Source organism: Hyla sarda, chromosome 4 (assembly GCF_029499605.1).
Source record: "Hyla sarda isolate aHylSar1 chromosome 4, aHylSar1.hap1, whole genome shotgun sequence".
Classification (NCBI taxonomy): Eukaryota; Metazoa; Chordata; class Amphibia; order Anura; family Hylidae; genus Hyla; species Hyla sarda.
In genome coordinates this window covers 243,803,183-243,815,868 of record NC_079192.1, presented here as the reverse complement: position 1 = coordinate 243,815,868, position 12,686 = coordinate 243,803,183, and the positions used below count along the sequence as shown (strand labels likewise).

At 47.0% G+C, this 12,686-nt stretch overlaps 1 protein-coding gene across 4 annotated transcripts in view; it reads right to left on the bottom strand.

The window, feature by feature from the left end:
* ASZ1 (ankyrin repeat, SAM and basic leucine zipper domain containing 1) overlaps nt 1–12,686 on the bottom strand; it is a 323,240-nt gene that overhangs the window by 157,456 nt on the left and 153,098 nt on the right. For all 4 annotated transcript variants that reach the window (XM_056573848.1, XM_056573849.1, XM_056573846.1 and 1 more), the window contains exon 7: nt 10,751–10,866. In XM_056573848.1, coding sequence (XP_056429823.1) covers nt 10,751–10,866 — 116 coding nt within the window. The remainder of the gene's footprint in view (nt 1–10,750; nt 10,867–12,686) is intronic.

Sequence of the window (12,686 nt, the reverse complement as noted above, 5' to 3'; positions counted from 1 at the left end):
AAACTGGGGCTTGCTTAGCACTACCCCAAAGAATGGGAAATTGTTTTCAGATTTACTGATTTATGTACACAAGAAAGGAAAATCGATTGGGGACCGACTGATCAAAAGTGACATCTCTGTTAAAAAGAAAGACAAGCATTATGTCTGCCCATAAATAAGGGACATTTCTTTGTTTATCATGCACCGTAAAAACATCATTAAAGGGGATTGTCACGATGCCGGCTGGCAGGTAGTGGATCCTCTGTGCCAGAGAGGGATTGGCGTGGACCGTGCTAGTGGACCGGTTCTAAGCCACTACTGGTTTTCACCAGAGCCCGCCGCAAAGCGGGATGGTCTTGCTGCGGCGGTAGTGACCAGGTCGTATCCACTAGCAACGGCTCACCTCTCTGGCTGCTGAAGATAGGCGCGGTACAAGGGAGTAGGCAAAAGCAAGGTCGGACGTAGCAGAAGGTCGGGGCAGGCAGCAAGGATCGTAGTCAGGGGCAACGGCAGAAGGTCTGGAAACACAGGCAAGGAACACACAAGGAACGCTTTCACTGGCACTAAGGCAACAAGATCCGGCGAGGGAGTGAAGGGGAAGTGAGGTGATATAGGGAAGTGCACAGGTGTAAACACTAATTGGAACCACTGCGCCAATCAGCGGCGCAGTGGCCCTTTAAATCGCAGAGACCCGGCGCGCGCGCGCCCTAGGGAGCGGGGCCGCGCGCGCCGGGACAGAACAGACGGAGAGCGAGTCAGGTAGGGGAGCCGGGGTGCGCATCGCGAGCGGGCGCTACCCGCATCGCGAATCGCATCCCGGCTGGCAGCGGAATCGCAGCGCCCCGGGTCAGAGGACGTGACCGGAGCGCTGCCGCGGGGAGAGTGAAGCGAGCGCTCCGGGGAGGAGCGGGGACCCGGAGCGCTCGGCGTAACAGTACCCCCCCCCCCTTGGGTCTCCCCCTCTTCTTAGAGCCTGAGAACCTGAGGAGCAGACTTTTGTCTAGGATGTTGTCCTCAGGTTCCCAGGATCTCTCTTCAGGACCACAACCCTCCCAGTCCACTAAAAAAAAATTTCTCCCTCTGACCTTTTTGGCAGCTAAAATTTCTTTGACCGAGAAGATGTCCGAGGAGCCGGAAACAGGAGTGGGAGGAACAGACTTGGGAGAAAAACGGTTGAGGATGAGTGGTTTGAGAAGAGAGACGTGAAAGGCATTAGGGATACGAAGAGAGGGAGGAAGAAGAAGTTTATAAGAGACAGGATTAATTTGACACAAAATTTTGAAAGGACCAAGATAGCGTGGTCCCAACTTGTAGCTAGGGACACGGAAGCGGACATATTTAGCGGAGAGCCATACCTTGTCTCCAGGGGAAAAAACGGGGGGAGCTCTTCTTTTCTTATCCGCGAACTTCTTCATGCGTGATGAAGCCTGTAAGAGAGAATTTTGGGTCTCTCTCCATATGATGGAAAGGTCACGAGAAATTTCATCCACAGCGGGCAGACCAGAGGGCAAGGGAGTAGGGAGGGGGGGAAGAGGGTGACGACCGTACACCACGAAAAATGGGGATTTGGAGGAAGACTCAGAGACCCTGAAGTTATACGAGAATTCGGCCCATGGGAGGAGATCTGCCCAGTCATCCTGGCGGGAGGAAACAAAATGTCGCAAATAATCACCCAAGATCTGGTTAATCCTTTCTACTTGTCCATTGGACTGGGGATGATATGCAGAAGAAAAATTTAATTTAATCTTGAGTTGTTTACAGAGAGCCCTCCAGAATTTAGACACGAATTGGACGCCTCTATCCGAGACAATCTGCGTAGGCAATCCGTGAAGACGAAAAATGTGTACAAAAAATTGTTTAGCCAACTGAGGCGCAGAAGGAAGACCAGGAAGAGGGATGAAATGTGCCATTTTGGAGAATCGATCAACGACCACCCAAATAACAGTGTTGCCACGGGAAGGGGGTAAATCAGTAATAAAATCCATACCAATCAGAGACCAAGGCTGTTCGGGGACAGGCAGAGGATGAAGAAAACCAGCGGGCTTCTGGCGAGGAGTCTTATCCCGGGCACAGATAGTGCAGGCTCGCACAAAGTCCACAACATCCGTCTCCAGAGTCGGCCACCAATAGAAGCGGGAGATGAGTTGCACAGATTTCTTGATACCCGCATGACCTGCGAGATGGGAGGAGTGACCCCATTTGAGGATTCCGAGGCGTTGGCGAGGAGAAACAAAGGTCTTTCCTGGAGGAGTCTGCCTGATGGAGGCAGGAGAAGTGGAGATCAGGCAGTCAGGTGGAATGATGTGTTGCGGAGAGAGTTCAACTTCTGAGGCATCCGAGGAACGAGAGAGAGCATCGGCCCTAATGTTCTTATCGGCAGGACGAAAGTGAATCTCAAAATTAAATCGGGCAAAGAACAGAGACCACCGGGCCTGGCGAGGATTCAGCCGTTGGGCAGACTGGAGGTAGGAGAGGTTCTTGTGGTCGGTGTAGATAATAACAGGAGAACTTGATCCCTCCAGCAGATGCCTCCATTCCTCAAGTGCTAATTTAATGGCTAGAAGCTCTCGATCCCCGATGGAGTAGTTCCTCTCCGCTGGAGAGAAGGTCCTAGAGAAAAAACCACAAGTGACAGCATGCCCGGAAGAATTTTTTTGTAGAAGAACAGCTCCAGCTCCCACTGAGGAGGCATCAACCTCCAATAGGAAGGGTTTGGAAGGGTCAGGTCTGGAGAGGACGGGAGCCGAAGAAAAGGCAGACTTGAGTCGTTTAAAGGCGTCTTCTGCTTGAGGAGGCCAGGACTTGGGATCAGCATTTTTTTTGGTTAAAGCCACGATAGGAGCCACAATGGTAGAAAAATGTGGAATAAATTGCCTGTAATAATTGGCGAACCCCAAAAAGCGTTGGATAGCACGGAGTCCGGAGGGGCGTGGCCAATCTAAGACGGCAGAGAGTTTGTCTGGATCCATCTGTAGTCCCTGGCCAGAGACCAAATATCCTAGAAAAGGAAGAGATTGGCATTCAAACAGACATTTCTCAATTTTGGCATAGAGTTGGTTGTCACGAAGTCTCTGAAGAACCATACGGACATGCTGGCGGTGTTCTTCTAGATTGGCAGAAAAAATTAGGATATCGTCCAGATATACAACAACACAGGAGTATAACAGATCACGAAAAATTTCATTGACAAAGTCTTGGAAGACGGCAGGGGCGTTGCACAGTCCAAAGGGCATGACCAGATACTCAAAGTGTCCATCTCTGGTGTTAAATGCCGTTTTCCACTCGTCCCCCTCTCTGATGCGGATGAGGTTATAGGCGCCTCTTAAGTCCAATTTAGTGAAGATGTGGGCACCTTGGAGGCGATCAAAGAGTTCAGAGATGAGGGGTAAGGGGTAGCGGTTCTTAACCGTGATTTTATTAAGACCGCGGTAGTCAATGCAAGGACGTAGGGAGCCATCCTTTTTGGACACAAAGAAAAATCCGGCTCCGGCAGGAGAGGAGGATTTACGGATAAAGCCCTTTTTTAGATTCTCCTGGACGTATTCGGACATGGCAAGAGTCTCTGGGGCAGAGAGAGGATAAATTCTGCCCCGGGGTGGAGTAGTGCCCGGGAGGAGGTCGATAGGGCAATCATAAGGCCTGTGAGGAGGTAGAGTCTCAGCTTGTTTTTTGCAGAAAACATCCGCGAAGTCCATATAGGCCTTAGGGAGACCGGTTACTGGAGGAACCACAGAGTTACGGCAAGGGTTACTGGGAACCGGTTTTAGACAGTTCTTGGAACAAGAGGACCCCCAACTCTTGATCTTCCCAGTGGACCAATCCAGGGTAGGGGAATGAAGTTGAAGCCAGGGAAGTCCAAGGAGAATTTCCGAGGTGCAATTGGGGAGGACCAAAAGTTCAATCCTCTCATGATGAGATCCGATGCTCATAAGAAGGGGCTCCGTGCGGAAACGTATGGTACAGTCCAATCTTTCATTATTTACACAATTGATGTAGAGGGGTCTGGCGAGACTGGTCACCGGGATGTTGAACCTGTTGACGAGAGAGGCCAAAATAAAATTTCCTGCAGATCCAGAGTCCAAGAAGGCCACTGTAGAGAAGGAGAAGGCAGAGGCAGACATCCGCACAGGCACAGTAAGACGTGGAGAAGCTGAGTAGACATCAAGGACTGTCTCACCTTTGTGCGGAGTCAGCGTACGTCTTTCCAGGCGGGGAGGACGGATAGGACAATCTCTCAGGAAGTGTTCGGTACTAGCACAGTACAGGCAGAGGTTCTCCATACGGCGTCGTGTCCTCTCTTGAGGTGTCAGGCGAGACCGGTCGACCTGCATAGCCTCCACGGCGGGAGGCACAGGAACAGATTGCAGGGGACCAGAGGAGAGAGGAGCCGAGGAGAAGAAACGCCTCGTGCGAACAGAGTCCATATCTTGGCGGAGTTCCTGACGCCTTTCGGAAAAACGCATGTCAATGCGAGTGGCTAGGTGAATAAGTTCATGTAGATTAGCAGGAATTTCTCGTGCGGCCAGAACATCTTTAATGTTGCTGGATAGGCCTTTTTTGAAGGTCGCGCAGAGGGCCTCATTATTCCAGGACAATTCTGAAGCAAGAGTACGGAATTGTACGGCATACTCGCCAACGGAAGAATTACCCTGGACCAGGTTCAACAGGGCAGTCTCAGCAGAAGAGGCTCGGGCAGGTTCCTCAAAGACACTTCGGATTTCCGAGAAGAAGGAGTGTACAGAGGCAGTGACGGGGTCATTGCGGTCCCAGAGCGGTGTGGCCCATGACAGGGCTTTTCCGGACAGAAGGCTGACTACGAAAGCCACCTTAGACCTTTCAGTGGGAAACAGGTCCGACATCATCTCCAGATGCAGGGAACATTGGGAAAGAAAGCCACGGCAAAACTTAGAGTCCCCATCAAATTTATCCGGCAAGGATAAGCGTATCCCAGGAGCGGCCACTCGCTGCGGAGGAGGTGCAGGAGCTGGCGGAGGAGATGACTGCTGAAGCTGTGGTAGTAACTGTTGTAGCATAACGGTCAGTTGAGACAGCTGTTGGCCTTGTTGCGCTATCTGTTGTGACTGCTGGGCGACCACCGTGGTGAGGTCAGCGACAACTGGCAGAGGAACTTCAGCGGGATCCATGGCCGGATCTACTGTCACGATGCCGGCTGGCAGGTAGTGGATCCTCTGTGCCAGAGAGGGATTGGCGTGGACCGTGCTAGTGGACCGGTTCTAAGCCACTACTGGTTTTCACCAGAGCCCGCCGCAAAGCGGGATGGTCTTGCTGCGGCGGTAGTGACCAGGTCGTATCCACTAGCAACGGCTCACCTCTCTGGCTGCTGAAGATAGGCGCGGTACAAGGGAGTAGGCAAAAGCAAGGTCGGACGTAGCAGAAGGTCGGGGCAGGCAGCAAGGATCGTAGTCAGGGGCAACGGCAGAAGGTCTGGAAACACAGGCAAGGAACACACAAGGAACGCTTTCACTGGCACTAAGGCAACAAGATCCGGCGAGGGAGTGAAGGGGAAGTGAGGTGATATAGGGAAGTGCACAGGTGTAAACACTAATTGGAACCACTGCGCCAATCAGCGGCGCAGTGGCCCTTTAAATCGCAGAGACCCGGCGCGCGCGCGCCCTAGGGAGCGGGGCCGCGCGCGCCGGGACAGAACAGACGGAGAGCGAGTCAGGTAGGGGAGCCGGGGTGCGCATCGCGAGCGGGCGCTACCCGCATCGCGAATCGCATCCCGGCTGGCAGCGGAATCGCAGCGCCCCGGGTCAGAGGACGTGACCGGAGCGCTGCCGCGGGGAGAGTGAAGCGAGCGCTCCGGGGAGGAGCGGGGACCCGGAGCGCTCGGCGTAACAGGGATGTAGTATAACATCCTCGTTAAGGCTATAAAATAAAAATTTAAGTATTTTTTCCCCTGTAACTTCAATGTAATCTACTTATTAAAATGCCCTTGTAGCAAGGGCTATGTAAGGCAAACATCCAGAAATATCAAAACATGTACAGAGCATAAGTCAGCAATAAGGAAAGCCCTATCAAAAAGTACACAGGACATGTCAAAACTTAAATGAGCACTGTCACCAACCTTTTTTTTTTTAATATGTTGTAGTACTTATGTACTACAACATATCTCTAATATAGTTTCATTTTTTTTTTTTTATTAAAATAATTTTACACTTGAAAACTGGCCCCTAAGGGTCTCCCTCCGAGTGGCTGGCTGCAGCCTGCAGTGAAGTCACAACTGAACTAGGACCATTGCCGGCCGGGCAATCAGTCCTAATTCAGTCAGCCTGTGCTCGCTCCATGCCTGTCAATCAGAAAGGCGGGAGCGAGCGCTGAGAACACAGAGGATGCGGCTCACATGCCGGCCCCACCTCCCTACATACAAGCGCCTTTGCTGCTAAGTCCTGCACTCCACTCCTGCACTTGGGTATGTCTTTTTTGGGGTTGGGGGGGGAGCGGGTTGCGCGGTGTGGGGTTGGGGGTAGCGGGTCGCATGGCCGTAACAAAGATATTGCTTTCAACACAGGGTGCCTCCAGTTGTTTCACCACTACAACTCCCAGCATGCCCTGACAGCTAATAGATGTCAGGCAAGATGGGAGTTGTAATGGTGAAACATCTGGAGGCACCCTGTATAGATGAGCTAAGGGTGGAAGTCGGCCCCCTGCAGGCATCAGTGATATTGCGCCTGCTGGGGAAGTCTGCCTGGTAAGTGAGCACACTACCAGGCCCTAGTTAATTAAATGCAGCTGTGGTGCTCTTACTAAGGTTCTCATCTTCCCATCAGTCAATGCGCATGAATAAGGTGGTCTGCCCCTGAAACGGTGTGCCATGACTGGGGGAGCTACAGTGAATGTTAAAGTTGGTGCTGCTACAATGCTGCTATATCCATGTCCTACGAGACGATTTCATGAGAAAAATGAAACAAAGGGAATAAAAACAAGAAGAATATTTCTACATAAACCTTGAGTGGTCATGAATGTGAACTCACTGTTGCGGTAAAGATTAGTTGGCGTGCAGCCTTGTCTAATTGCCCTATACACGTGTATTACCTAGTGAGCATAGTGGAGTTTGGTGGAGCTCCGAGAGTACTGCCACAGATCTATATCTGAAAGCCATTGCAACTTAATTGTATTTGTATTTAGTAGTCTCCAGATAAGAGACAGATACCCTGCTAAAGAGAAATGCAAAGGAATGTGCTGCAGAAAAATATGAAAAAGTACAGGAAAAAAAAATAATGCAGCTGCAAAGAATGGTTCACCGAGTACCTAATCTTTACATAATAAAGCCTAGATCTGTTTTTATAATTTTCATGAAAATGCTGTTATCCTTTAAACTATTATTTCAAAAGGAACACTTTTTAAAACCTATGCATAGAAGGCTGCTAGCACATGCATAATTTGTTACATGACTAGTCTACGAGGAACCATGCGTATAACACATGAAACTGTGCACCATCTTTAGTATAATGTGAAAGACATTCAGAGTGTAATACTGCCACCTAGAGGTGTAAGTTTTATGTGAATATACACAAATATTGTACAATTAAGAAAATGACAAACTAATGCCTAGTGTCTGAGGTTTTTACTAACTAAACATGGCTTGCAAGTAGTATTGAGAGAGAAAGCTGGGATACATTTACATTGTTCTTTAATGTACAAGTTGTGTTTAACCCGTTATGGACACGGCCTACTTTGGCCTTGAAGACACAGCCAATTTTATTTTTGCATTTTTGTTTTTTTCTTCTTTGCCTTCGAATAGCCATAACTCTTATATTTCTTATATTTTTGTGCAACCAATTGTACTTTCTAATTACATCACTTACTTTACCATAAAATGTATGGCAAAACTGAAAAATTATTATTTGTGTGGGGAAATTGAAAAGAAAACCACTTTTGCAAATTTTTGGAGGGTTTTGTTTTCAAGCTGTACATTTTACGTCAAAGATGACATGTTTTCTTTATTCTATTGGTCAATACGATTAAAATTTTACCCATGTTTAGATATTTTACATTCTAGAGGGTCAAATTCCAGAGACACACTGTATTAGGGTCCGTTGATATGTTTATTTACTCCAATTGAGAAAGAGAGAGACAGGAGCTGGTGTTCTAAGCTTTCCTGCATCCATCTTCTCTCTGCTACTATATGCCCGCCCACCTCAAATAATTATAGTCTTCACACATGTAAGCACAAGTTAGGTGGGCATATGAGAGCAAAGGGAAGAAGTTGGCATGGAATCTCAGAACACAGGCTCCCGCCTCCACTGCACAATGGGGGTTAAGAGGTTAGCAACAGGGGCTAATAGAGAGTGTATCTACAGAACTGGACCATGGATCTGGGAGAGCAATATATCATTTTAGTCTGGTTCACCCGCACTAAACTCTGGTGTATTGGGTTTAGTACGGGTGTACCAGCTGTCAGTTTTCATATTTTTTTATATTAATTTTAATATTTTCTAATAAAGCACAATAGAGTTCATCAGATACTGTGTTATAAACACCAACAACAAAATTCTAAGAAAATATGGTATGTTAGTTAGCATGTGCTTAAAAGGGGTACTCTGGTAGAAAACTTTTTTTTTTTTTTATATCAACTGGCTCCAGAAAGTTACAAACAGATTTGTAAATTAATCCTATTAAAAAATCTTAAAGGAATATTGTTGTGGAACATAACTTATCCTCTATCCGAATGATCGGGGATAAGTTATATACCGCCGAGGGTTCGAGTGCTGGGACCCCGTGATCTCCTGTACAGGGCCGTGGCAGTCCGCAGGAAGCGCCATCGCGACCCCCAGGAAGCTACGGCAGGCACACCCCCTCCATATATCTATGGGATACATGGAGGGGGGGTGTCATGGCCACACTATGCGGGGGAAGGGGGTTAGGGGCTGACTGCCATAGCCCATTAAAGGGGTAGTCCAGTGCTGAAAAACTTATCCCCTACCCTTATAATAGGGGATACGTTTCAGATCGCGGGAGGTCCGACCGCTGGGGCCCCCGCGACCTCCTGTACGGGGCCCCGGCTCGCTGGCCAGATAGCGGGTGTCGACCTCCGCACAAGGCGGCGGCCCACAAGCCCCCTCCATACATCTCCATGGTAGAGCCGGAGATTGCCGTAAGCAGAGCGCCGGCTATGCCATAGAGTTGTATTGAGGGGGCGTGTCAGCCGCCACTTCGTGCAGTGGTTAACGCGCCCCCCTTCCCGCAGGCTGCCGGGGCCCTGTACAGGAGAACGCGGGGGCCCCAGCGGTCGGACCCCCGCGATCTGAAACTTATCCTTAGGATAGAGGATAGGTTTTTCAGCACTGGATATCTCCTTTAAGGAGATTGCGGGGGGTGTAAGCGGTAGGAACCCGCGATCTATAACTTATTCCCTACGCTTCAGATAAAGAATAAGTTATAATCCACTACAATATTCCTTTAATTCTTCCAGTACTTATAAACTGCTATATGCTCCAGAGGAAGTTTAGTTGTGCTTTTCTGTCTGACCACAGTGCTCTCTGCTGACACCTCTGTCTGTGTCAGAAACTGTCCAGAGTAGGAGCAAATCCCCATAGCAAACTTCTCCTGCTTTGGACAGTTCCTGACATGGACAGAGGTGTCAGCATAGAGCACTGTGGTCAGACAGAAAATAACTACACAACTTCCTCTGGATCATACAACAGCTGATAAGTACTGGAAGGATTGGGAATTTTCTTATAGAAGTAATTTACAAATCTATATAACTTTCTGGTACAGTTGATTTTTTTTTAAAGCATACCAGTCAGATCCCACAAAAAAATTTAACAAATATGTTATTCAGTACATAGTCCTGACCATGTACATCTAATTTGTTTGCCTCTATTACCTATATTTATTATAAAAAATAAAAAAATTTCATTAGCTCACAGCGTTAGAAATCCTCTCAGGGGAAGGGGGCGTGTCACTCCCTTGTGGAGGTGGGAGGGGATTGGTTTGGCTGCTCATGCAGTCTTGTCGGTGAGTCATCTCTTGTACATAACTCTGACGCTGCTGCATGATTAGTTAGTGTCCCAGTAGGTATGGGGACCCCTAGTGGTGGGATTTTAAGGAGCAATTTTCATTATTAAATGTTCAAAAAAAATGTAAAACCATTTCACAAAAGGTCTTTAATTTTCATTAGTAACAACATATAGAAAGTTTTTGGATTTGACAGTACCCATTTAACCTTTCCTCATTTTGACCTCTTAATGACACTGGATGTAAATCTACATCCTGGTGCCCAGGTACTTAACGCACCCGGACATACATTTACATCCTGTACATGAAGAAAACACTTTCTTTTCAGGCACAGCGGGACCCAGCTGATGATAGAAGATGGGACACGCTGGAAATGACCGACATCAGCGATGGTGTTGATTGTCCACCATTTACCCCACAGATGCCGTGATCAATACTTATGGCATCTGCGGCAATGATGTGACTCATGGCTCATCTGATTACCCGTGGCACGACCACAGGGGTCAAAGGAGCTAAGATGGCGGACGGAGGTCTCCTTACCTGCCACCGGCCAATCTTGCAGGGTCTTCTCTGGTGTGCCTTCTAGCAAACCAGAGAAGTAGATCTCCAATAATACTGAGCATTGCTATGCCTATGCATAGCACTAAACAGTATTAGCAATCTAATGCGGAAACACAGCAGGGAGCTCGCTCTGCTGTCGATGCATCTGCAATGTGAAATACACTGCGGATGCGGTGTGTGTGACCCTATCATTACTGAAGAATTAATAGAAAACTGTAGGAGCACTTGCCTATAGTTTGTCGAGGCCTCAGGTTGTTCTCTCAGGTATTTATACATTGCCTCCTCTTTAGACAAGTTGAATTTTCCATTATTTTGATTTCCAGAAAATGTTAGGATGCTAAAAATCTTAAAAGGAAAAAAGATGTTATTCAGATGGAACTTATGCACTCAAACTGTAAAACAAAGTGAATTAAAGTGATACAGAACCATCATAAACCATCAAGAAAAGAAAAAAAAACACATTCACTGCTAGTTTCTTCTCGGAGGTCTTTTTGAAAATTAAAGAAGCAATCTGGTTAGTTCCTGTGGGCAATTGCGCCAATCTTTCTCTACACAGGTTTTGAGAATTCTCCCCTAAGACTTTAGATCATTTAGAGCCTTATAATGAAATTACTTCACATGAGTCTATGTGACATGTTAGCCTACTTGGTAGAACATATAAGGAGTACAAAACGGAATTATTCTGAATCATTTGGAACAGCTTCAGCAGGACATCCACAGGTACTGAAAACACTAAAAAGTTACACGGAGAGGATCTGTAATAAAACAACATGATGTCAGTATAGACCTGACATCACTGTTCATTGTTAATAGATTGAAGTCATGTGATGTTGGGAGGGGTTGTGCGCTACTTAAACCTGTAGCATGTGTTATGCCTGAAAAAGGCTCTGGTCGTCAATAAAGAAATAAACTGTGCTATATCAATATTGCAAACAAACCTCCAATTGTGCTGGAATAATATTGATATAGCACAGTTTATTTCTTTATTGACAACCAGGGCCTTTATCCACCATATACATACGATATATATATATATATATATATCATGGTGGATGTGCCCTGGGAGTGTGGAGATGGTCTTTCCTTTCGCCTGTTCCTCACGTCTGAGTTTTCTTTTCGGTAGTGCCTGAAATGTGGTTTCACAAGGTGAAGCAGCAACCTATACAATTTAGTGTACATTAGAGTTGTGCCTAACCTCTCGACGTCACGATACTCCAGCCCAGTGGTTATAACGTTGCACACTTGGAGCCTCCATTGCTGCAGGGAGCTTGCAAAGGTGGGTGCTGCGATCAGACATCTTATTCCCATCCTTTGGATAGGGGAAAAGATGTATTAGGGTCGGAGTACCCCTTTAAAACTACAGATCTCAGCATAACCTGAAGGATGATTTTATATACACTCACTGGCCACTTTATTAGGTACACCTTGCTAGTACCAGGTTGGAATCATTTTTACCTTCAGAACTGCCTTTATTCTTCGTGGGATACTTTCTACAAGGTGCTGGAAATATTCCTAAGAGATTTTGGTCTATATGGACATAATGGCCACATGCAGTTGCTAAAGATTTAGCATCTGCACAATCATAATGGGAATCTCCCACAAATCTTCCAGCAAAGGTGCTCTATTACATTGAGATTTGGTGACGAAGTATCCATCAGAAGATTGGAACAGGAACAGGTGACATGTAGAGTACCTCTCATGATCTTGTAAAATTTTATAATCCTCTCAGTTCACTGCCTTTATTTTTATTATTTTTTAGTTTTCTACCTTGATATTGCTCTGTATTTTCTGTTCTGTCTCAGTCAGATTCACAGACTGAGAAGGGACGATACCCAGCAGGCGTGACAGGAAGAACTTCCTCCCTCACTCTGCTACACACAGCCCAGAGCAGTTCAGAGTGTGAGATGAGCTATGATTGGCTAAGGCTGCAACCCCCTCCTAAATTCGTGGTAAAACTCATGTTCACATTATTAGCACTATTTAGATAGGACACGAGAATCAAAATCTTCCTGTGTTCCTTTCCAAATTATGAAAATCTTGTCCACATATCTGTAGTATCTGTAGTTAATGTGGCAACAAAAAGAGTTCCTGGATGCAAAAATGAAATCACTCAAGTATAGCCAAAAATATATTGGCATAGCTGCACGAGATGGGCATGAACATCG